Source organism: Aspergillus ruber (genome assembly GCF_000600275.1).
Source record: "Aspergillus ruber CBS 135680 unplaced genomic scaffold scaffold00002, whole genome shotgun sequence".
NCBI classification, from domain to species: Eukaryota; Fungi; Ascomycota; class Eurotiomycetes; order Eurotiales; family Aspergillaceae; genus Aspergillus; species Aspergillus ruber.
Genome location: NW_024467298.1, coordinates 966,240 through 986,321, shown reverse-complemented (window position 1 = coordinate 986,321; position 20,082 = coordinate 966,240). Strand labels below are relative to the sequence as shown.

Genomic DNA, 20,082 nt, shown 5'->3' with positions numbered 1-20,082 from the left:
GTTCTGGTCCTTTGCGACAACAACACCCGGACTTTGCATACTACTATTGTATTCTACGCTGCAGGCAGCTCAAAATGCCCCCATCTGTGCAAACTGTAAGTCCGTTACAATTCCTCACTACAAAACAAATCATACATACCTGCTCATACCAACCTATCTACCCCGCACCCCATCCCTCCAAACCCCCAGGTCAAAGGCCAGCCAACCCAAACAAAACCAACTAACCACTCTGATGCACAACAGACAAGACTAATATCCTCCCTCCGCCTCCTAATTCCCCGTCTCCGCCTCCTTCAAAAGAAAGACACTGCCTCCTCGAAAGTCCAGCGCCGCGAACTCGCCCAACTCCTCGAAGAAGGCCGCGACACCTCGGCGCGCATCCGCGTCGAAAATGTCATTTCCACAGATACCGCCGTCGAGGTGATGGAGACGGTGGAGCTTTATTGTGAGTTGTTGCTTGCGAGGGCGAATGTGTTGGACCAGGTTGCGTTTGGGGAGAAGGGGGTTAGGGCGAGGAGTCGGGCGAGGGAGGAGAAGGTTAGGAATGAGGTTGGGAAGAGGCAGGGTGGTGGGGCTGGGGCTGCGCCAAAAGATAGCAAGGGCAATGAGAGTGGTTCGAGCTCGAGGGGTCTGTTTGGGTTCCCGTTCTTTGGTGGTGGACAGCAGAAACAAAAATCCGAGAATGCGCACCCCAGCTCAGGATCTGCCAAAGATGACGCAGACCTCAGCCCGGAGGAACTGTGCTATATCGACCCCGCCATCGACGAAGCTGCTGCAGTTGTCTTCTATGCCTGGCCTCGCTTCCCGCACGACGTCCGCGAACTAAACATCGTCCGGACCATGCTCGCAGACCGCTACGGAAAGGATTTCATGGCGCTAGCGCAGGAGAATAAAGTCGAGCACGTGAAAGTACCGGAACGAGTGGCGAAGAGTCTACGAGTGCGGCCGCCGACGCAGGACTTAGTCGAATTATATCTAAAAGAGATTGCGAAGGCATATGGTATTACATGGGGAGAAGGGCAACAGGAGGATCTGGGTAATGCACCTGAATTCGTGGACGATCGACCGTCAACACCACACGACCAACAATCAGATGGAGGAAACGGAGACAGCCCCGAAGACAAAACAAGACGCGCCTCTGATACCAACGAACTGAACAAAGCTACCCCGCCGCGACGGCCCGTTCAGTCCGGTAAAAGTCCCGTCAGCGTTGCGCCTCCGGGTCCCAGGACTGATAATCCCAATCCTCGTGTTAAGGTGCCGAGGCCTTCGTCTTCGGAAGATTTGAACAATACGGCGAGCAAGAGTACATCAGACACTAGCAAAGCGAACGAAGATCCCAATCGTATACCGGAAGTGGATGAGTTGAGTCGTCGGTTTGCGGAGTTGAGGCGGAAACCTTAGATACAAGCACGATTGTGACTTATTGTTGTTGACCGTTTCACGAACATAAGATGAATATATAGCATAAGCATCTACTTTAATACCCTGTGATCAAACATTGAGATAAATGGTATTGTATTAAATGTATCTCAACCAAACGGATCAAGACACCCTGCCTCTATATTTCTCCTGTCTGTCTGTCATATCATGCATAATAAAAAAAAATAAAATAAAATAAAGCAAACAAAGGAAAAGCAAAGGCAAATATATGCAACATGAGAAGAAAATGGCAAAGTAAAAAAGAACACAAGCTAAAGAAACGAAAGCGAAAATAATGAGTATAGTACATCAAACAAAGATGGTATCAAAGAACCCAAAATAGAAAACAAGAAGGGGCAAAACAAAACAGAAGAGATGCGAAGCAAAGCAATGCATACCCTCTTATAACTTTTTTCAGGATATATGTCCAGCCATGTCTGAGCCTATCCAATCCAGCCTGCGGAATGTTGTCAGATCAAGATCGGTATCTGGGCGCGGTTTCGCCCATATGAGTAATGCATGCCGATGATCAAATCGAAGTCGAAAGAGTGGGGTCAAGAAAGAGAAGCATCGAGGCAAAGACGCAAAGGGGGAGGAAGAGATTACTACATCTCCTCCTCCTCCCCAGGAAGCAGAATCTCATGCCCAGACCCCTCATAAACGAAAATCGCAGCAATACATCCAAACACCGAAACCAGCGCAATCAACCACCAAGCAAAACCCACCGTCCCAATCTCCAATCCATACCCATACCAGCTCCCCGAGAAAATCGGTCCAAGAGTCCGGAACGCCGACGACACCGACTGCCCGATACCATGTATCGTGCCCAGAACAGACGGGTGCGGGGAACAGTTGTTGAGTAAGATGATGGAGGTTGGTAGGGTGAATGTTCGGGCTGTGACTTGCAGGAAGAGGACGACGATGATGGAGAACCAGACCCAGATGCCGTTGGCTTGGTCTGGGGGTGGGGTTGAGGAGGGGGCGAGGGCGATGTAGGGTGCGAAGGCGTAGGCGAGGGGGAAGAGAGAGAGGAAATATTGGTAGCTTTTGGCTGTTCCTAGACGGCCATTGATGATGGGGTAGATGGTGAATTGGAGGAGCATTCCGATGATACCTAGAATGGCTGTTGCAAATCCAACGCTTTGGGGAAGCATTCCGAGACCACCGGTGAAGACGAACGGCAGCTTCTGGGCCAGACTGGCGGGGTCGTTCGGGTCGTAGCGGGGGGTAGAGAGGAAGAGAAGCCAGAGGTTGTTGAAAGCACTGTCGTTATTAGCCATATTCTCACACCGAAATGAGAACCGAGAACTCACCCCATCTGGAAGTCAAAAAAGGCCTGCGCAAAAAGCGTACAGAGGACATTCTTGGTCCAGATATTCCGGAAAGACAGCACGCGGGCCGGCCGCGCGGGTTTGGCTTTTTCTTCCATCTCGTAGCTTTCCGTGCGGTCCAATGGGCGGTTCAACAGGGGGCCTTCTTCGTCGTAATCGCGGAAGGGAAGTCGAGAGTATAACGGGGAAGAGGATGGAACGACCCTCTTGAAGACACGGGAGAAGAGTCGCATAGCGAAGACACCCAAGCCAGGCTTGCCTTTGCAGGCTTCCAGTGTTTCTTCGAAGCCCATAGCAACAAAGCCCGCACACATTGACAAGAAAATGGCATTGACCAACATGGGCAAAGCGTAGGGGTAAGTGATCAGCCATTGAACACCGGACTGGCCACCAAATGACGAATTCGGGCCGAACAGCGCAGGATAACTCGTGACGGGATCAGAGAGCATACCACCCATGACTGTCAATTAGCAACCAGTTAGCATATCGAACCCAATGTCAGACAACAAGGGAGAAAGAAACCTACCCGGCCCAAACAATGAAGCAATATTAAACCCAATCGGCAAAATTAAAAATGCCCTAGAATGATACTTCTTCTCCTTAACATTCTCCGCAATGGACGTCCTAATAATTCCCACGGTCCCATTAATCGCACCCCCAAACGACCGCCAAAACACCGCCTGCGCAAAAGATGTCGAGAACGCGACTCCCAAACACGAAATTGCAGTCCCCAGCAACCCAACAAGCAGCACGAACTTCCGACCTCCCCACTCCGCATCCGCAACCCGACCCCATGGAATCGCCGTCGCGAACTGTGCAGCCGTAAACGCACCTTGCAGAATACCCGCTTGCGTGGAAACATCGGAGTCTGAAAGATCCTTGTCGAACGACTTGAGCTGGTAGAACATGTACGCCTGCAATGAGGCGATCTGTAAGAAATCGAACACGCGACACAGTCCCAGAATCGCGAGCTGCTTTTTCCTCGGCAGCGACATCCACGTTACGGGTCCGGGACGCGCAGTCGAAGATATCGGCGGAGGCCCCGAAACAAACGAGTGTGAAGGGTCGGAGGGATGTAACGGCGAAGCAGCAGCAGAATTCGACGGGTGCGGTTCTAGTATGGGCAATTCCTGCTGGCCCTGGCTCTGGGAGCGGCGACGGGCGTGGCCCTTCCAATCCATCGAGGTATTTCTCAGCGCCATAGTCTCGTCTGCGTCGTAGTCGTAGCCGTTGTCCGCGTCGGAATCGTTACCACCGCCGCCACCTCTCTCGGAGACACTGGCGAGCGAGTAGTTGGATTCGCGGCGACGACGTTGCTGTGTTGTTGAAGATCCGGCGGTGGACTCAAAGGTAGTGGAGAACTCGCCTACGGCAGGGGAGAGGATATCGCGACCAGTCGACCAGGAAGTATTGCGTGAATGGCGGGCATTCCGGTCCCGGTTTACATGAAGTTGAGAATTGGCAGCAGGAGTGGTAGGTAGAGGGGAGACGAGAGGAGAGGATAGTCGGCGGTTAGTGGTGCCGGAGACGGAGATGCGAGGCATGCCAACGTCATGTATATAATGTGGTATATGAGAGAAAAAGAGAGAAAGAAAATGACAAGAAAAGATAAGAGCCTGAGCGTTGTATTTGGTTTACTTTTTTTACAACTGACTTTTACTCCGTACAGAGTAGTATGTATGTACAACTTTACTCCGTGCTCTGCACACGATAACTCGGAGTTATCTTCGTTGGATCGGCGCAACTGGGATTGCGACGCCTCCCCACTCATTCACTGTGCCGGTTGATATGCTCTTTTAGTGACATTTTCCTATCCTGTCCTGTGCTATCTTTGCATGACTATATTTCAACTGTACGCATACGGAGTAGCTCAGACTACGTATCATGTCCGTATCATTTAAATAGTAGCCCGGATGATCACGGGACTGTTTCATAGGTATGGTATGGTATGTGTTACTGACCATACTGTACCGCTTGGTACCGGTAATTTCCAGCCATAGGCCCCTGTCCATGTGGGGATGTGGGCCATGGATGGTGGATCGTAATGACTCGGCAGTGGCTGGGCGTATGATACTGTAACCATATGACTTATAGTACAAATATAGATTCATACAACAGTGTACAAGGACAAGTATAGAACAGATTATCTACAGTATATATACAGACAAGAAAAAGGAACAAGGGTATCATCACCTCTCCCGTCGCTCGCGTTCCTGCAACGGCAGGTAGTCATCCTCCGTCCACTGCTGCCACCACCGCCGCTCTCCCGTCTCTGACGGCTTTGGCTCGTCCTCCGGCATGTCACCCAGAGTGTCCATCGAATCGCGCCTATCCCAGTACGTCTGATCCCGCCGCCGCGGACAACGACAGCAGCTGACGATCACCTGCACTGCCACGGCTGTAATAAGTACAACCACGGCTCCAACGGCCCAATTGGTATAATCTGCGGGATGTTAATCTCAATCCTAACAACCTCAGATGAACGGAAAGGTGGAGGACAAAACATACCGTATACACTACCAGAAGCAGCATCAGATGAAGAAGACTCTTCGGACTGCCCACCCGATATTCCATAATCAAACAACTTCTCTGGATTATCCGGGTCAACCCAGGGCACTGTGTTAACGCCCATGGGTGGAATCAGCGGCCTGGTGTTCGGGTCATCTTGGAAGCCGTAACTCAGTGCATTCCCACAGTCTTTCTCGGAGCAGTAACTTTGCAACTCTGGTGAGGGCACGAATGTAAACGTGTTGGGGGACTTGCCCAACAACTTCCCCTGCCCGTCTACTGCTTCCGCATGGGTCCAGGGGTAAAAGTTCACGTCGGTGTAGGCTGTCTCAAAACCCGCTTTGGGTATTTCATCAAGCATGGTATAAGGACCTGTGGCGTTCGTAGAACCATAGAAGCGCCAGAACTTGACGCGCGTAGCGCCGTTCCAGCTGACATACTGTGTCGTTGGGGAGTAGGGTTCTGTAGATCTGGAATAGGACCATAGCGCTGGGACGTCTGTTGGGTTGGCGTCCCATTCGAATTTCTGGGCGCGGTAGTTCATGAATCCTGGATCCTGGGAGAGGAAGGCCCAGAAGACGAGGTTGCCGTCTGCGTCGTGCTCGGATACGTATGCGTTGTTGCCCCAGCCCATGAATACATGGCTGTTGTTCAGGACTTGCATGTTGCCTTGGCTGGAGCTGAGCATGCTTTTACCTGGAGGCATGTAGTCTCGCAGCTGGGTAGCCGTCATGTCCACATGGTCGATGAGGATGAGCATGCCAGACGAGTACTGATGCGTCTGGTTAAAACCATTGTATCCGTTGTTGTATAGCGACAAGTATGTATGTGTCGCATTCTCAAATAACCAGCGCGCATCGTGCTGTTGCGAGAAACTGAAGTTGATGTTGGTAAACGACGGGTACTGGCCGTGCAGCTGCCAGATAATGGAACCGTCCTTGCCGGAGATCTTGTAAATTGCAGATGTATGGCGCGAGGAGATCAAATAATCACCATCCGCATTCTTATCAATCGAGTTGATATGGAAATAATCCCACGGCGCAAACGGGCTCAGCCCAGTACCTGAAGTATCCGTATGGTCGGGATAAGTGTAACTGAGCGACGGATCAACATGGTCGAGCGAGCGCCATTGGAACAACATCTTGCCAGTCTCAACGTCAATCTCTTGGAAGACACTCTCCATTATCCAACCAACACCCTGTCGCACGTTCCAAGGACTCATGTCGAATTGACGCTGCTGGTAGACGGTCATCAGGGCGGATTTGCCATTGTTAATCAACTTGAACTCATGCATGTCGCTCGACGCCATGCCACCACTGGGCTGCACGGAACGCACAATGCGATATTGGTTATCCATGATAACGCCATGGCCGCGACAATAACCTTTCTGCTGGTTTCCCTGGAAAAAGCAGAGGTGGTCTTCTCCTTTGTATTGACAAACGTGTAAACCGTGAGCGTTTCCAGGGCCTGAATTGCCCCAACCGCTCCATACTAGGTTCTATCCATCATGGTCAACTTGCAATCTCCTTTCCTAGGCGGATAAAATGAAAGCATACCCCATAACTATCATAAAGATACGGCCCCGGACTATAAGCCTTTTCGTACGGCCCAACAAAGATAAACCCAGGGCTAAGCTTTCTCGGATCGCTAACCTCGACGGTGAACGTTGGAGCGAAGAGATCGGGTCTCTATTAGAATAAATGAAGCACAATTAGCAAGACTGTCACGTCAATCACGTCAACGATAAAAAAATGCGGAGGGAAAATCGCCTAGGCAGTGATCATTACCGATTTGAAGGATGAGACTTCCTCTGCGACCGCTGTACAACAGACGAGCAAGAATGCAACCAAGAGAGGCGAAAGCCCCCCGGCAAGAAAGTTGAAGACGAACATGGAGACCCATTACTTGAGAACGAGGGGATTGAGTAGATTGAAGGGGAGGAAATGCAATTGAGAGAGTAAAGAATACTACTACCTCCTACCCCCTGGTGGCAGTGGCAGTATAGAGTAGATCTGGAGAGGGGGGAGAAAAGAGCAACGATCAGCAACAGGAGAGGAAATGCCTAAAATAAGACGACAAGTCCAGACAGCGGTTATTCATCCAATCGGTGTCTGTTTTCGCTTCTACCGGTCTACGTACTCAGGCATAAAGTACTATGGAGTACGGAGGGAGTACATGTACGGAGGAGCCATGCGAGAGGATACCCTATTCGGAGATGTGTATTTCAGGGGAGCACTTTAGTACTTACCACTACTACTTAGTCCTACTGAAGATCAACATCTCAAACACCGTCCGACTGACCATTATTGAGTGTTCTACTCTCCTACATACAGTTTTTCTCCATACACTCTGTTCTCATAAGGTGAAACAAGTGAAACGAACGGATTCCACCAACGTTCTCGAAGAACTCGTGGGCGGGCGTCCGTGCATTACATACAAATACAGCATCGATACGCATACAGCATACAGATCCTTCAGGAGACAAGGTTGGTGTAAGCCACTGAACCACGTTCTGCATTATCTTTAACTTACTGGATGTTCATCCATGTCTACGAATACTCTGATAAAACCAGGAATCAAACCAAACACGGCCATACAAGTTCTATATACTCCGCACAGTAATCAAGCCACGTCACGCCCATATCAATGACCAGACTCTCCCCACACAAAGTGGAAACTGTCATTCATTGGATACACTCCATTGGCTCGGAGTATCTGTAATTACCCGCCGTCTTTTTTTTTAGTGCTGCTTTTCTTTTTCCCCTGACGATACAGAGTTGTGGATCTGGCATGGAAATACGTAGGTCACTACGTAGGTGGAGGCGTATCCAACGACTTTTTCTGCTGATTTAGCCACAGTCAACGTATTCATGATTGTACTTGTACTCCGAGGTCGGTTTAGACTACTGTATGTACGACGGCGTAATTCTTGGTTTGATGCGTGTAACACGCTGTCAGGACGAAGCAGATAAGAATCTTATGACAGTTAAATGTGCATAACTCGCATTACTTATACACGCCTCGGCTAACAGGTTATCTCCGAGGTATGCATTGGCTCAGAATACCAAGAAAAAACAGGAGTTTCATAAGCAAAGAGAAGAATGCATTTTTGTCGTTCACTCCATGAGCGCCCAGGCAACAGTAGTTACATATCCAAACTGATCCCAAGCAAATATTCTCTGTACAAGACAAACAAAAATAAATGACCCCAATTGGCCATCGCCCAGATTATACGTATATGGTAGTCGCAGTCCAAAAAAAAAAGCAACGTGGCAAGATATCCAAGAAATGTAGCAAAACAGCCACCACTAATAGCAACGCCCGCGCATACTACCAATGAGTGGCAATGAGGTCAACACCCCGTCAACCTCTCACCGGACAAAGCGCTTGAAGGCCATAGTGGCAGCCAACCCAGTGGCCAAGATGGTACCGCCCATGGTGAATGCCTGCAGAGCAGCGTTCATCATCTGGCGCCTGTTGCGGCCGCGGCAGCGCTTGAAGAAGTCGGCCATGTCGTTGCCACGAGGGAACTGGGTGTCGGGCATCTCCTCTCCGAGGAATTCGCACAGCGGGCCATAGCCGTCGCCAATCTGGTATTCGAGCAGGCGCTCTGGAGGCACCAAACTGCGGATCTGAGCGACGTGGTCCTCGTAGACCTGCTTGCCCTTGTTGGGGAAGTCGCCACGGAAGAAGGTCTGGAAGAACTTGCTCAACATGGGGTAGTACATGCCAGCAGCCCAGCTGAAGTTGGAAACGAAGCTGTGTTCCCAGTCGGAGACACGCCACCAAACGGTCTTCATAACGGAACTGTACTCAATTAGCGTCCATCATTTGACTAGTGGTAAATGCTAAACATACGCATGCCACGAGTCCACATCACGGGTGGTCAGGATAACCTTGGCATTGGGGTACGCCTCGATAAGCTCCTTAGCAAAGGCACAAGCAGGCCAGTCACAGACAGCCTAGTACAGTTAGCTCAAGATCAACCATTTTCAAAGATATTCAATATCGCCTACCTGACAGTCACCCAAAAGCTGGTCCCATTCCTTGCGACCAAATTCGCCAATGCCGTCGTACTTGGCAAGAAGAGCATCGTGCCACATCAAGCAGTCCGGAGGGTTCTCCATACTCGCAGACATCATGTGGTAACACTTGAGGTATCCCAAGCGCTCAAGGGCAATCCGCAGCGAAGCCGTTCCTGTGCGTCCTACACCGAGAGCGAGCACCTTCATGGGCACCGTCCGGTGACACTTTCTTCGGTCGATGCATGTGTCATTGGTGAAGACATCGGTGATAGGTTGCGGAGCAAGGTTGTCGGAGTAGGTCAAAGACATAGTGACGGCGTTGAGATCGTGATCAGATTATGATATTAAGTATAAGATCTGAGGACGTTGTATATAGTTGATAACGAAGGTGTGTCGCGCAAAGCAACGGTAGGATAGACTAGTATAGAGAGAGAGAGAGAAAGGGGAAGATAAAGTAGAGGATAAAACGAAAGAGAAAGTTCAGGAGATGGTCAAGTTGTTTGGAAATGTTCTTTATTAAAGTCCGTCACCCTGAGAATAGAACAAGAGAGAGCAGATCAAAAAAGATACATTATCGTAAACCCCGTTCTTAGATAAGTTGGGGGGCGGGTCTCGCAGAAAAAGAACCAGAACGCTTCGAAGTGTAATGTTGTAATTTTTCTTTTCCCCTTCTAGACCCGCGCTAAACTGTAAAGTTACATACGTATTGGTTGCCCCCAGTGGTTGACGGTGGCGAGTGTTACCCGCCCTTTGCTCGGCTCCTGTTCTTGGCTCCCACAATGCTGATGCCTGAGGACGCATAGAAAAGAGCATTACTTGTAGGTATAACACTATACAAGTGCTCTAGTACAAGTACTGTGCTGTGAGTCTAGTCTCTGTAAATGTAGCCAAAACATACACAGACACAGATAAACTGACCACAACGTCACGAGCTGACGCACCCACGGATAACCGCTGATTGTCAGGGGGGCACAGAAGAAGGCAAGTTTCCCGATCAGGAACAGTGTTCTTTTTTAAATCCGACTTGTAATCTGACTGGTCGGAACAGTTCAAAACTGAAACTCCACATGCACCGACTGAGGCATTCAATCGAATACAGAGTATGTACCTGTACTGTATGGTAAATACGCCAAGTCCATAGTGCTCTCTGTAGTTGTCCCGCCGCCCTACCGGGCAGGGGAGGAGATGCCAAGATCAACGCCGCGTATAACACGGATGCTCTCAATCAGGCTCGACTCCACGAAACGATCGTCCTTCCCAGTGATTGGATGCGGGGATGTAAAGGTCGACGCGTACACTCTCAATCCGGTAAAGTGTGAAACGGGAGGTAACCTCCACCTATTTCCGGTCGATAGTCTCTCTGAAGAAAGTTTAGGGGCATTCTGGAACAATGCGTTGCGGTGGCGGATGTACCGGAGAGTTGCATTGCATTGTGTTCTCGATTTGAGGCGCAGGATCGTACGTGTCTGTAGGTTGACGTTGGCGATAAAGCTATACATATCAATCATCATCATTCGCGTGCTGTTTCTGTTTTAATAAATCAATCGTTCTGGACATCTGCTTGGCCCAAGGTACTTCCTCGGCTTGATACCGTATAAGTGGCACGGGACCCATCCGGAAATCAATGGCTGGGCTCGACTTGGATTAGAGTCCCGAGTCATTTCTGAGCTTCATTTCAGATTGATCTGCCAAGAAGAGCAGAGGGGAAACGGAAACTGAACTCGTATCAAGATTTCTCCAATGGGAGCAACACTGTCAATCATTCAGTTCACCAGTCACCGCCCTTGGTTGGTATTGTGGACAATCAAGTCCAGCCATGGTGATATCAGAAGGCCAGTGCGGTCCGTTCATGATACGCCTGTCCATACAAAGTGCATGTACAAATTATTAGCGACAGGCGGTAACAGCGTCCGAGTTCCCACGGCTCCCGTCCAGTTCCACCGCACTTCAATCAAACTCACGGATCTCAACCGTTTCTTTCCTTTTTGGGGAAAAATTGGCCATCTCCCCTCTGCCGTCCGCCCGCCTGTATTCAATGGTTGGAGACGCTGTCATGGGAAATGCCAAGATAACCAGTTTATTATGCGCGGGTCCGTGTACTCCATCCTGTAGTATGTATTCCGTCCCAAAGATGGGATGTGGTAAGAATTCTCGCAATCTTCATGACGATCTTCTCCAACCATCCCGTTTAGATGTGGCGTTCCAAATTTTCAGTTGTGCTAGACCATGCTGCAGTGGAAAGGGACTCTTCAAAATGATACAAGTCATCGTAATGGAGCAATGAGTGGCATCTGTAACAATATATCTGTGATACTGGTGTCTGGTATGGAAAGCAAGTTCATATGGGGTCTCGTCAATATGAGAAAAAACGGGATACCGCTCTAGGGGTCCTCGACTGTTGTCGGGCTCTGTGCTCTGTAGATCCAAGTTGATTGGTGTCCAGTGGTGGTTTGGTAGTAAGTAGGTCTGTAACGAAGTCGCATGTCCAAGATACTCGCCACCTGGTTCTTGAGGTTAGTCGACAGGAACAATTCTAATGTCTCCTCAAGAGAAGAACAAAGAAGCAAGAAAAAGCAAAAAGAATCATTCAAAGGGAGTCAGCCCAAAGGTGGACGCTGTCAGCCTTAAATGTCCCCCGCCAAGCCCGGTCACGACATCCACTCGCAATTGCTATCATTGATCACCTCATAGATAACCCCTTCCAAACTATTGTACAAGGCACCATTGTTCTTCCCGCTGTCAAAATATGTGTTCTTGAGGTTATTTGAGTCTAAAACACGCGTTGGACCCTGGTTGCCCGCAGCCGGCAGGTAAATTCGGCTGTTGGGCTGTGCTATGTATGGACTCTGCTGAGGATGACTAACCCTTCCAATAACTTACTAACTAGATAGTTACTCCTGTGTCAAGTAACAGTAAAGTAGAAGTTTTGTGCATGTTCAGATGAGAATTATACAATAAGATATCATTAAGATGCAATTAGATACTGCCGTCCTCTGGTCAATTGACGGCAATGAGCCCCAGAGGCCCCCTCAGATACTGTACAGACCTGACACAAAGCATCAAAACTCCAAACTCCAAGCCGGTGGTAACCGTATGCGGATGCCAGAAAACCCTCCCAATTGTACGCCGTATATTATAGCACCAGTCAACATGGTTGTACCCGTATGCCGCTCACTCCAATTTATCCAGATGCTCCAGCCTTGTCAGAACGACTTGTTTGCTGGTCTCTTCGATCTCACCCGCAAGGAAGACCTCGTCCAGAATCGCATAAACCTATTAACGAAATCACGTCAGCTGTGACCCAATGTCCTTAATCCACACCAAAGACGCACCTTATAAAAGTTGAAGACGAGATCCAGTTCACACACGTTCCCAAAGAACTGATCCAGCACCTCCACGAAAAAATGAATCGCTTCGAGGTACGCCAGCTCGTTATCGTTGGCATCGACACACACGCAAAAGAATAACCCCGCATATCGTCGATACACCACTTTGGTACTCCGTTTGAACTCGACGAAATTCGACTGGTACTTCTGATCTCTCGGCGCGACGAGACGATGGACCTAAGAAAGCGAAACATGTCAGTAACTATTATGACAAAATTAAACGAACGAGCAGCATGCACCAACCTCGCCCTTAAGCTTCACTTTCTCCTCATCCTACCCATGCAAATCCATTAGCCACGCTCCCATCGCAACGTATTCAACACTTATCCTCTCGGTCTCATCTGATAGTATACTCACGCTATATGGCGCATACCACTTCGCCAGGCGCGTTTTGCCCCTATCAATTCATCGATTAGAGCTCAAGTACAACAATCAAGTCAGGGTTCAGGGGCATCACACTCACTGGCGATTCTGTACCAAGATAAAAGAGAGAACCATCCCGCCCACAACTCTATGTTCCGGATTAAGCCGCTAGATATTCAAAGAGCGTTATTCAGTTCTCACGGGTTGCGCAGCCTGGAATTCGATGCTATTGGGATGTTCTCCGCGGTACCCCGTGAAGCTCATGGCCGAGACTCGATTTTGCCAGCTCTCACCGCCTTTATGTCATTGTTTTTTTGGAGATCTTTTGAGTGTTGCTGCTGGATTTAGGTGTTGGGTTTATATATAAGTATTGTTGCTAAGAGTACTGTGGGGAAGCTGCCTGTCTATGCTATATTTGTGAAATTTATTGAGTTTGCGCTCAAATGCCATGATGCAGAAACTTTGGCTGCTTGCTTTTTTGGAATAAGATATTTGGCTTTGGTATTAGATTGAAAGACTAGAAAACGAAAAAGTGACCAGGGTAGAACAAAGGAAATTGTAACATAGTGGATCCGTGCCAGCATGACATTTTGAATTCTCATGAAGTAGAATTGCTATTTTTCTTGAACAGCCTCGTGATTTTGTTCGAGAATCGTGACTAGAAAATAAGTCAGTCAGATACCCCTGGCCATTGGAATCGCAAAAGAAAGTAAACATACCCCCGAAGAAGTCTTAGGCCTTTCCGGTTCTCCGAAGTTATTATTGGAGTCAATATCATTACTTGTATACTCCTTGTCCATCACGTCCTCATCATCGTCTTCAATGGTCTCTTCATCCGTCTCAGGATAATACCTCTCCGGATCCCCATTATACACAATATACCACCCAAGCTTTTCCCCCGCGGCATATTTATCTCGAAACTCCGTTACTGCGATCGATGCCTCCTCCGATAGCCCAGGATCCTTGTTGAGTTCCTCCACATCCCAGCAAATGTTGTTCCCGGGTGTGCTGGGGTCCGGCATCTCAATCACTCTCGCCGCAACATAGGCGTACGGCTGGCTAACCGCAGCCTCGCTCGAGATGTCTTCGGGGTCGTATTGCTCGATGAATCGCACTTCTGGCAGTCTCGCCATGATATCGGGTTCGTTCTTCTTGAACGATTCGAGGAGCAGGCGTGTGGTTTCCGGTTGCTGCAGGTATTCAGCCGTTGCGTTCTCTAGGTTGTTGAGGACGATGTAGACCCGAATGCCTGTGAAGCCGGCGCGCGGCCAGCGGAAGCCATAAAGGAGGTATACCGGCATTATTACAGTTTGCGCGCGCAGACGGGGGAATAGAATGTCCAAGGGGACGAGTGGGAGGTGGCTGCGATGCGCTGCTCGGCTCGGCTTAGATTGGAATTCAGCGGAAGAAGCGAGGGTGTAGGTGCCCGGGTGGATCGACGCGCAGGTTCATATTATCCTTGGTATTGTCCACGATGCATTGCCTGCCGTGTTACTGACAAAGGCTCTGTCAATTGAGGCGTTGTGTAACATTATCGGCCGTTTGTTGTTGCAGTCACGTGCTTCGTTCTGGATTCCGACGGACGGCTACAAATTTTTGATAGATCACATTCCGAGATGCGACATGTACTAATGTCATGAACAGAAGAATTGTTGAGCAATCTGGGAATTTCATTTGCGGAAGCGATCATTTTGCTATGCGACTAGCAATCTACAGGTATCATAAACTTTTGCTAGATAACTCTTCATCATTCATTATCACGAGCTGGCCCCATACGCTCTTTGCCAACACGCATCGAAAGTCGCCTGGTCAACAGCGAATTCGCGAATGTAATCTCTTTCGAGATCGTGCGTCTTCCGTCCCAACAAGACCAAGCTATGAAGTGGCCGGCCCATCTCCACCTCCGCCAGCTCCTTCAGAGTTCCTGCAATCAATTTCTGATCCGCAGCGCCAACCCGCGCAGCACCAACGGCCAAACTGTCCGGTCCAAACACACCTTCCTTCCTCTCCTCCTCAGTTTCCAGCATTTGGCTGGCGCATTGTGCGACCGTCATATACCTCGGCGGTTCGTAGATCATCCGTCCTCTGGCGAGGTTCTCCAGCGATGGCTCTTTGACCTTGATGTCTAAGAGAACCAGCGTATGAAGACCCAAGTCTACGTTCTCCTTCACTCTGTCGTAGTAGGACGAGGGCTTCCAGTTCTCTGTGAAAAATACCATGCTCACTGTCTGGCCGAAGTTGTAGAGTTGCAGGCCGGTGCAACCAATGCCGGACATGATCGAGGCGTTCGGGATGACCTTACTCTCGATGCCGAGTTCGCGGGCCCGGAGGACCAGATCTGTGTGCGTAGTCGCTCTGGTGATCTGTCAGATCCCGCTTCTGCCAACGTTCATGAGGGAATATATGCATACCCAAAAGGATCGCCGACGACCAGGAATGCAATGTCGGTCTTGTCGGCGTCTGCGAGGATCTCATCGCTGCCACTCTCGACTAATTCTCTGTCTGCCACAATAACAGGGCGTCCATAGAAAGCTTCCTACTGATGAAGCAACAAATATTAGCCCTTGATCTTTTCCATAAGGTTTCTTGAGGCACGCGAAAATAGCAAGTGAGAATCAGCACATACTAGCTTTTCCTTCTCCACGAGCAAAATGCTGGTGTATGCTTCAAGGTAGACTCTCTCGGCCTTCTTGACAGCCTCCAATCCCTTGACCGTAATGTCAGTCTCATCGGCGAGACCTAGTCCCACGAGGTACAGCATCTTAATCTCTTTATGACAAATTCGTTTGGTATATCGGCAATGCAGTGTCGCAGTTAAAAAGTTTCCTTTTCACCCCACCAAATGCGGCGGAGGGCCGGGTTGCGGAGAAACAAAGCTCCCGAGTCTGTTATCGCGTCGGTCTCTCCTTCGGAGGCATCATCTCCATACTTCATCGCTGTCGCAAACTATCAATTATAATTTATTGCTTTTCTAACTAGCATTGGACGGTTTTAACACGGATCTTGTAGCTCTTGGGCTGTTTATAATACTAAGCCATCGAAATGTCGGATCGAAATCCCAAATATCGGCAGGAGATCCAGCAGGTAGGTCATAATCACCTCGTTGTATATACGACACACGTGGCTAATCGCTTCTTTCTAGATGATGTTCGTCTCCGGAGAGACCGCAGAACCATCAATTGAGACGACAACTTTGATCGAAGAGATCGTGCGCCAACAAGTCATTGAGATTGTAGGTAGCCCTCCCCGTTGCGCCGCGTGCGCAACCCATGCTAACCAGTCGTAGCTTATACGAAGCACGGCCTTGGCCACCCGTCGTGGGGTCCGCTCAATCTCCACAGATGATTTGATCTTCTTAATCCGCCATGACAAAGCAAAGGTCTCACGTCTAAGGACATTCCTTTCGTGGAAAGATGTACGAAAGAACGTCAAAGATTCAGACGACAAGGGCGGCGGCGATGCAGCCGACTTCGCAGGTGCCGATGACCCTCTTGCAGCTGGTGCTGTCGCTGGGCCGCAAGATATGGCAGCTAAACCCAAGAACAAGAGGGCTAAAGTCGGTCTTGTTTGGGATGTGAACAGTTTCTACTCGGTGCAGGTTCCAGAAAGGGATGATGAAGAGGATGAGGAAGAGGAGGAGCAAAACTATGCGACGCTTCAACGGCTTGCGGCTGCGGACGAAAGAACCAAGCACATGACGAAAGAGGAATATGTGTTTTGGTCTGAATGTCGGCAAGCGTCATTCACATACCGCAAGAGCAAGCGTTTTCGTGAGTGGGCTGGATTCGGTATTGTGACCGAGTCTAAGCCCAATGACGATATAGTCGACATTCTTGGTTTCCTTACTTTTGAAATAGTGCAAACCTTAACAGAAGAGGCGTTGAAGGTCAAAGAGCGGGAAGATCATGAGAAGAACCGACGCGGACCAACAGATAACGGGGGCGAGAACCCGAAGAAGCGCAAGCGTGAAACTGGTCTTTTTGACCCCCCAGAAGAGGGCCGGAACCCAGTAGAGCCAAGGCATATACGCGAGGCATACCGAAAGCTTCAGGCAACCCCTAACAGACAGGTTGCCATGCTTCTTCACAATGGACGTATACCATCGCGATTTCCTTTGAGACTGGTGAGTTGGCTACCGGCTATCCATAGTACATAATGGCTTGACTAACGTCCATCACAGATTTAATCAGTGTTCTATATTATGTTACTTTTGGATAATTGGTTATATTGCTTCTCAAGGAGTTTGGATTGGTCCTTTACTAGATACCCAGGGCAAACGGATGCATTTCAGATCGATTTATACTGAGGGTTTGGTTTATTTCCCAAACTCTTGTACTATATATGACTTTACACTATAATGCAATAATTACTCTGCAGGCTTGTTAAATTGACTTCAACTATGAAAACCAGGTACTATTACACGATGATAGACAAAGCATGGGCTCGTGAGATCATGACTCCATATGCAGCGGGAGTTAATTAGTTTGCTTGTGCGTCCGGCGCCCTAAAATGAAGTCAGCACAGCTTGACAAAATGATTAAGAAATGGAAGGACACTTACATTCAGCCAACTCCGACTGGCTCACCTCCCGGATCTTGTTAATCGCCGGAACTTCGCCCTTAACAGCACCCCTAACCTCATCAACCGCCCGTCCAACAATCCCCTTCCGTGCAAGGGTATATGTCGCCAACTTCGCCTCGAGCTTAATAACACCAATCCGCGGATCAGCAGGACCACCATCATGCACTCCATCACCCATATCGCCCAGCCAGGTTTTCAGAACGGGCGAGTAGTATTTCTCAACGACCTTAGGGTCGCCGATGATGGAGGCTGTGCCGGAAATGGATGCCCAGGCACCACTAACGGGATCGAGGAAGGACATGTTCGTTTCGGTGGGGTGGACGGTGAGGTCCATGGTTTTGCCAGAGAAGAGGTTTGTGTGGAATAGGAGGTCGATGCCTCCATTTTCCTGTCGATTTGTTAGCTCTTGTCGACTTGCCTTGTTAGGTTTGAGGGTTGTTGGGGGTTGTGCATACCTGTCCGGCCAAGGCCATACACCGTGAGGCCAGGAGGTCCGAATCGCTGGACAGTTTGGTCGTCAACATGCCATATTTAATTCCTTGGATGAAGGTGACAAGGTCGTTGATCTTCTGGTCGAGAGGGAGGTCCTCGTAGTTGTGGGCCTTGTAGGGGTCAACGGCTGCGTTTTTGTTAGTGGTGCTGATGGAGTCGACCATTTTCAATTCAATATGATTATAAGCCTGTTAAATCTGAAAATAAAAGTATTCTGTCACTTCTATGAGATAGTACACGATAACCATGGCAATATATAGCTGGGGTACATTTCCCTGTCTGGCGTAGCGGTGACGTCAAAGGTGACAACCCTCAACCAGATTCCAACCCAAGTTAGGGAAATGAACTCATCGAGAATTGGAAATTGAGGTGCTGTTCGGTTATTGATTCACCGGGTGATGGAATCGGGAGTTTTGCGTTATTCTTTCCATTGTGCTCGGTCGAGAGTGATAGTCCTGGTATAGGTCATGGCTACATAGTACCCGTATACTAGACCCGATTTATGGTATGATTCGTAGACCAGCAGTAGTAAATGTAAAGAGACTATCTAGTGACATAGGGATAATACAGCCGAAGATAAGACTTAAAGTCAAGCCCATTTCTAGTAATATAGTTAAGATATCTGAGCGTCTTCAGCAAGCTCTCTTTGCATTATACCTAGCAACGCGCCTGTATCTCTAAGTAGCATCAACTATTGCCCTGAGAATATTCTTGGGGTAGCCGCGGGGAGGATTCAAGACTATTCTCGAGTTTTCCATAAAGATGGGAAACAAAAGTATGAGGTATATATATATATATTCACGCACTGCCGGTTATCGTGTAGCAAACTATGCACTCAGTATAGGAATGCAGCATCTTATCTTTAATTGTTGTCGAGAGTCTCTCCTCAAGGAAAATAAACAACGTAACTTGTAAACCCTCATCCTATTATTTATTCCATACCGTATTTGTGCTTTAGGAGTGTTATTGATAGGGACGGCGATAACGGTGATGCGCCACTCCGCCTTTATCACCGGCCAAAAGTCTTGGTCCATCAACAGCTTTACTACGACAAATCACCATCCATCAACAATCTATGAACACTTCTAATCCTTAATCTCTCGATCAAACCTCATATCCTCCATACGATCCAAAATGAGTAAACAACCCACTGTCACCCCGTCAAGCGACACCGCCTTCCGCAAAACCTGGGATCGCGAAGAATATGCCAAAAAAGCCGCCGACGACGAAACCCGCCGCAAAGAAGAAGGCAAAGCGCGCTACGAAGCCAAACTCCTCGGCAAGAAATGGCACGCCCCAGTCGACTACTCCACCCTCGAAGCCACAACCTCGCGCAAGAACCGTCTCGATGTTGCGTCAATGGTTGGCAAGACTACGATTGTCCCCAGTGGTTCTGCGGTGGGCAAACGGGGTCGCGGGGCGGGGTTCTACTGTGCGGACTGCGATCTTACGTTTAAGGATAATTTGCAGCTCGTGGAGCATTTGAATAGTAAGCAGCATTTGGTTGCGACGGGGCAGAGTGGGGAGGTTGTGCAGGCGGGTGTGGAAGATGTGAGGTTGAGGTTGAGGATGTTGGCGCATCAGAGGAGGGCTAGGGATGAGGAGGATAGGCGTGTTTGGCAGTTGGATTTGGGGGAGAGATTGAAGGAGAGGGAGGAACAGGATGCTAAGGAGCGAGAGGAGAAGAGGCGCAAGCGAAATGAGAAGCGTCGGAAGGGTGGTGATGGTATCAAGCAGGAGGAAGAGAGCTGGGAAGGGCGACTGGGAATTATCGCATAAATCAATATGGGTGTTTGGGGTTCATTTCTCATTCGACAAATTGTATATCCATGGCATGTTTGGCATATATTCAACGGCGTTCTGGGCTTGGATCAAGGTACGAGAGTTGAAAGGGTCGCTCATAAGCTCCATTGGTAAGATCGATTCGAAATATGTACCACTGATTAACATCAAGAATAGAAAAAAAAAAAAAAG

At 49.1% G+C, this 20,082-nt stretch overlaps 10 protein-coding genes across 10 annotated transcripts; 4 read left to right on the top strand and 6 right to left on the bottom strand.

Moving 5' to 3' along the window:
• Positions 1 to 20: 20 nt before the first annotated feature.
• EURHEDRAFT_408372 (DUF292 domain protein) lies at positions 21 to 1,638 on the top strand. The gene is made up of 2 exons (XM_040780812.1): positions 21 to 95; positions 244 to 1,638. Exons 1-2 carry the CDS (start codon positions 75 to 77, stop codon positions 1,402 to 1,404), a joined length of 1,182 nt encoding a protein of 393 aa, XP_040642805.1. The 5' UTR covers positions 21 to 74; the 3' UTR covers positions 1,405 to 1,638.
• Positions 1,639 to 2,027: 389 nt separating this feature from the next.
• Positions 2,028 to 6,618, bottom strand: EURHEDRAFT_399410 (MFS general substrate transporter; the record flags this gene model as incomplete). Its single annotated transcript, XM_040779924.1, has 7 exons — positions 2,028 to 2,685; positions 2,736 to 3,213; positions 3,280 to 4,369; positions 4,616 to 4,678; positions 4,715 to 4,826; positions 4,947 to 5,196; positions 5,262 to 6,618. The coding sequence occupies 7 exons, from the start codon at positions 6,616 to 6,618 to the stop codon at positions 2,028 to 2,030; spliced, it is 4,008 nt and encodes a 1,335-aa protein (XP_040642804.1).
• A 2,014-nt stretch (positions 6,619 to 8,632) lies between these two features.
• EURHEDRAFT_374188 (sulfotransferase family protein) lies at positions 8,633 to 9,595 on the bottom strand (the record flags this gene model as incomplete). Its single annotated transcript, XM_040778608.1, has 3 exons — positions 8,633 to 9,068; positions 9,120 to 9,223; positions 9,278 to 9,595. The coding sequence occupies 3 exons, from the start codon at positions 9,593 to 9,595 to the stop codon at positions 8,633 to 8,635; spliced, it is 858 nt and encodes a 285-aa protein (XP_040642803.1).
• Positions 9,596 to 10,285: 690 nt separating this feature from the next.
• EURHEDRAFT_128489 (uncharacterized protein) lies at positions 10,286 to 10,924 on the top strand. The gene has a single exon (XM_040777732.1). It carries the CDS (start codon positions 10,472 to 10,474, stop codon positions 10,820 to 10,822), a length of 351 nt encoding a protein of 116 aa, XP_040642802.1. The 5' UTR covers positions 10,286 to 10,471; the 3' UTR covers positions 10,823 to 10,924.
• Positions 10,925 to 12,214: 1,290 nt separating this feature from the next.
• EURHEDRAFT_470666 (AP-2 complex subunit sigma) lies at positions 12,215 to 13,260 on the bottom strand. The gene is made up of 5 exons (XM_040785311.1): positions 13,136 to 13,260; positions 13,030 to 13,069; positions 12,916 to 12,945; positions 12,619 to 12,849; positions 12,215 to 12,559 (listed from the first exon to the last, which is right to left on the bottom strand). Exons 1-5 carry the CDS (start codon positions 13,168 to 13,170, stop codon positions 12,458 to 12,460), a joined length of 438 nt encoding a protein of 145 aa, XP_040642801.1. The 5' UTR covers positions 13,171 to 13,260; the 3' UTR covers positions 12,215 to 12,457.
• A 153-nt stretch (positions 13,261 to 13,413) lies between these two features.
• EURHEDRAFT_383290 (uncharacterized protein) lies at positions 13,414 to 14,583 on the bottom strand. The gene is made up of 2 exons (XM_040779568.1): positions 13,755 to 14,583; positions 13,414 to 13,693 (listed from the first exon to the last, which is right to left on the bottom strand). The coding sequence occupies exons 1-2, from the start codon at positions 14,334 to 14,336 to the stop codon at positions 13,634 to 13,636; spliced, it is 642 nt and encodes a 213-aa protein (XP_040642800.1). The 5' UTR covers positions 14,337 to 14,583; the 3' UTR covers positions 13,414 to 13,633.
• Positions 14,584 to 14,682: 99 nt separating this feature from the next.
• Positions 14,683 to 15,841, bottom strand: dph5 (diphthine synthase). Its single transcript, XM_040780811.1, has 3 exons — positions 15,662 to 15,841; positions 15,447 to 15,571; positions 14,683 to 15,390 (listed from the first exon to the last, which is right to left on the bottom strand). Exons 1-3 carry the CDS (start codon positions 15,794 to 15,796, stop codon positions 14,793 to 14,795), a joined length of 858 nt encoding a protein of 285 aa, XP_040642799.1. The 5' UTR covers positions 15,797 to 15,841; the 3' UTR covers positions 14,683 to 14,792.
• Positions 15,842 to 15,970: 129 nt separating this feature from the next.
• EURHEDRAFT_383288 (transcriptional regulator SPT3) lies at positions 15,971 to 17,446 on the top strand. Its single transcript, XM_040779567.1, has 4 exons — positions 15,971 to 16,119; positions 16,178 to 16,267; positions 16,322 to 17,158; positions 17,216 to 17,446. The coding sequence occupies exons 1-4, from the start codon at positions 16,078 to 16,080 to the stop codon at positions 17,219 to 17,221; spliced, it is 975 nt and encodes a 324-aa protein (XP_040642798.1). The 5' UTR covers positions 15,971 to 16,077; the 3' UTR covers positions 17,222 to 17,446.
• A 126-nt stretch (positions 17,447 to 17,572) lies between these two features.
• Positions 17,573 to 18,272, bottom strand: EURHEDRAFT_512405 (blue light-inducible protein Bli-3; the record flags this gene model as incomplete). Its single annotated transcript, XM_040786064.1, has 2 exons — positions 17,573 to 18,004; positions 18,072 to 18,272. 2 exons carry the CDS (start codon positions 18,270 to 18,272, stop codon positions 17,573 to 17,575), a joined length of 633 nt encoding a protein of 210 aa, XP_040642797.1.
• A 970-nt stretch (positions 18,273 to 19,242) lies between these two features.
• On the top strand, positions 19,243 to 19,887 carry EURHEDRAFT_447212 (U4/U6-U5 snRNP complex subunit SNU23; the record flags this gene model as incomplete). Its single annotated transcript, XM_040783656.1, has 1 exon — positions 19,243 to 19,887. One exon carries the CDS (start codon positions 19,243 to 19,245, stop codon positions 19,885 to 19,887), a length of 645 nt encoding a protein of 214 aa, XP_040642796.1.
• Between the last annotated feature and the right edge of the window lie 195 nt (positions 19,888 to 20,082).

Coding starts and splice junctions, on each gene's coding strand:
- EURHEDRAFT_128489 (XM_040777732.1), top strand. CDS start 10,472: ATGCCAAGATCAACGCCGCGTATAACACGGATGCTCTCAATCAGGCTC.
- dph5 (XM_040780811.1), bottom strand. CDS start 15,796: ATGCTGTACCTCGTGGGACTAGGTCTCGCCGATGAGACTGACATTACG. Junction 15,572..15,661: donor TCGTGGAGAAGGAAAAGCTA/GTATGTGCTGAT, acceptor CTTCATCAGTAG/GAAGCTTTCTATGGACGCCC. Junction 15,391..15,446: donor GTCGTCGGCGATCCTTTTGG/GTATGCATATAT, acceptor ACAGATCACCAG/AGCGACTACGCACACAGATC.
- EURHEDRAFT_383290 (XM_040779568.1), bottom strand. CDS start 14,336: ATGCCGGTATACCTCCTTTATGGCTTCCGCTGGCCGCGCGCCGGCTTC. Junction 13,694..13,754: donor GGCCTAAGACTTCTTCGGGG/GTATGTTTACTT, acceptor CTTATTTTCTAG/TCACGATTCTCGAACAAAAT.
- EURHEDRAFT_408372 (XM_040780812.1), top strand. CDS start 75: ATGCCCCCATCTGTGCAAACT. Junction 96..243: donor TGCCCCCATCTGTGCAAACT/GTAAGTCCGTTA, acceptor GATGCACAACAG/ACAAGACTAATATCCTCCCT.
- EURHEDRAFT_383288 (XM_040779567.1), top strand. CDS start 16,078: ATGTCGGATCGAAATCCCAAATATCGGCAGGAGATCCAGCAG. Junction 16,120..16,177: donor ATCGGCAGGAGATCCAGCAG/GTAGGTCATAAT, acceptor GCTTCTTTCTAG/ATGATGTTCGTCTCCGGAGA. Junction 16,268..16,321: donor GCCAACAAGTCATTGAGATT/GTAGGTAGCCCT, acceptor AACCAGTCGTAG/CTTATACGAAGCACGGCCTT.
- EURHEDRAFT_470666 (XM_040785311.1), bottom strand. CDS start 13,170: ATGGTTCTCTCTTTTATCTTGGTACAGAATCGCCA. Junction 13,070..13,135: donor ATCTTGGTACAGAATCGCCA/GTGAGTGTGATG, acceptor ATGAATTGATAG/GGGCAAAACGCGCCTGGCGA. Junction 12,560..12,618: donor TCGTCTTCAACTTTTATAAG/GTGCGTCTTTGG, acceptor TTTCGTTAATAG/GTTTATGCGATTCTGGACGA.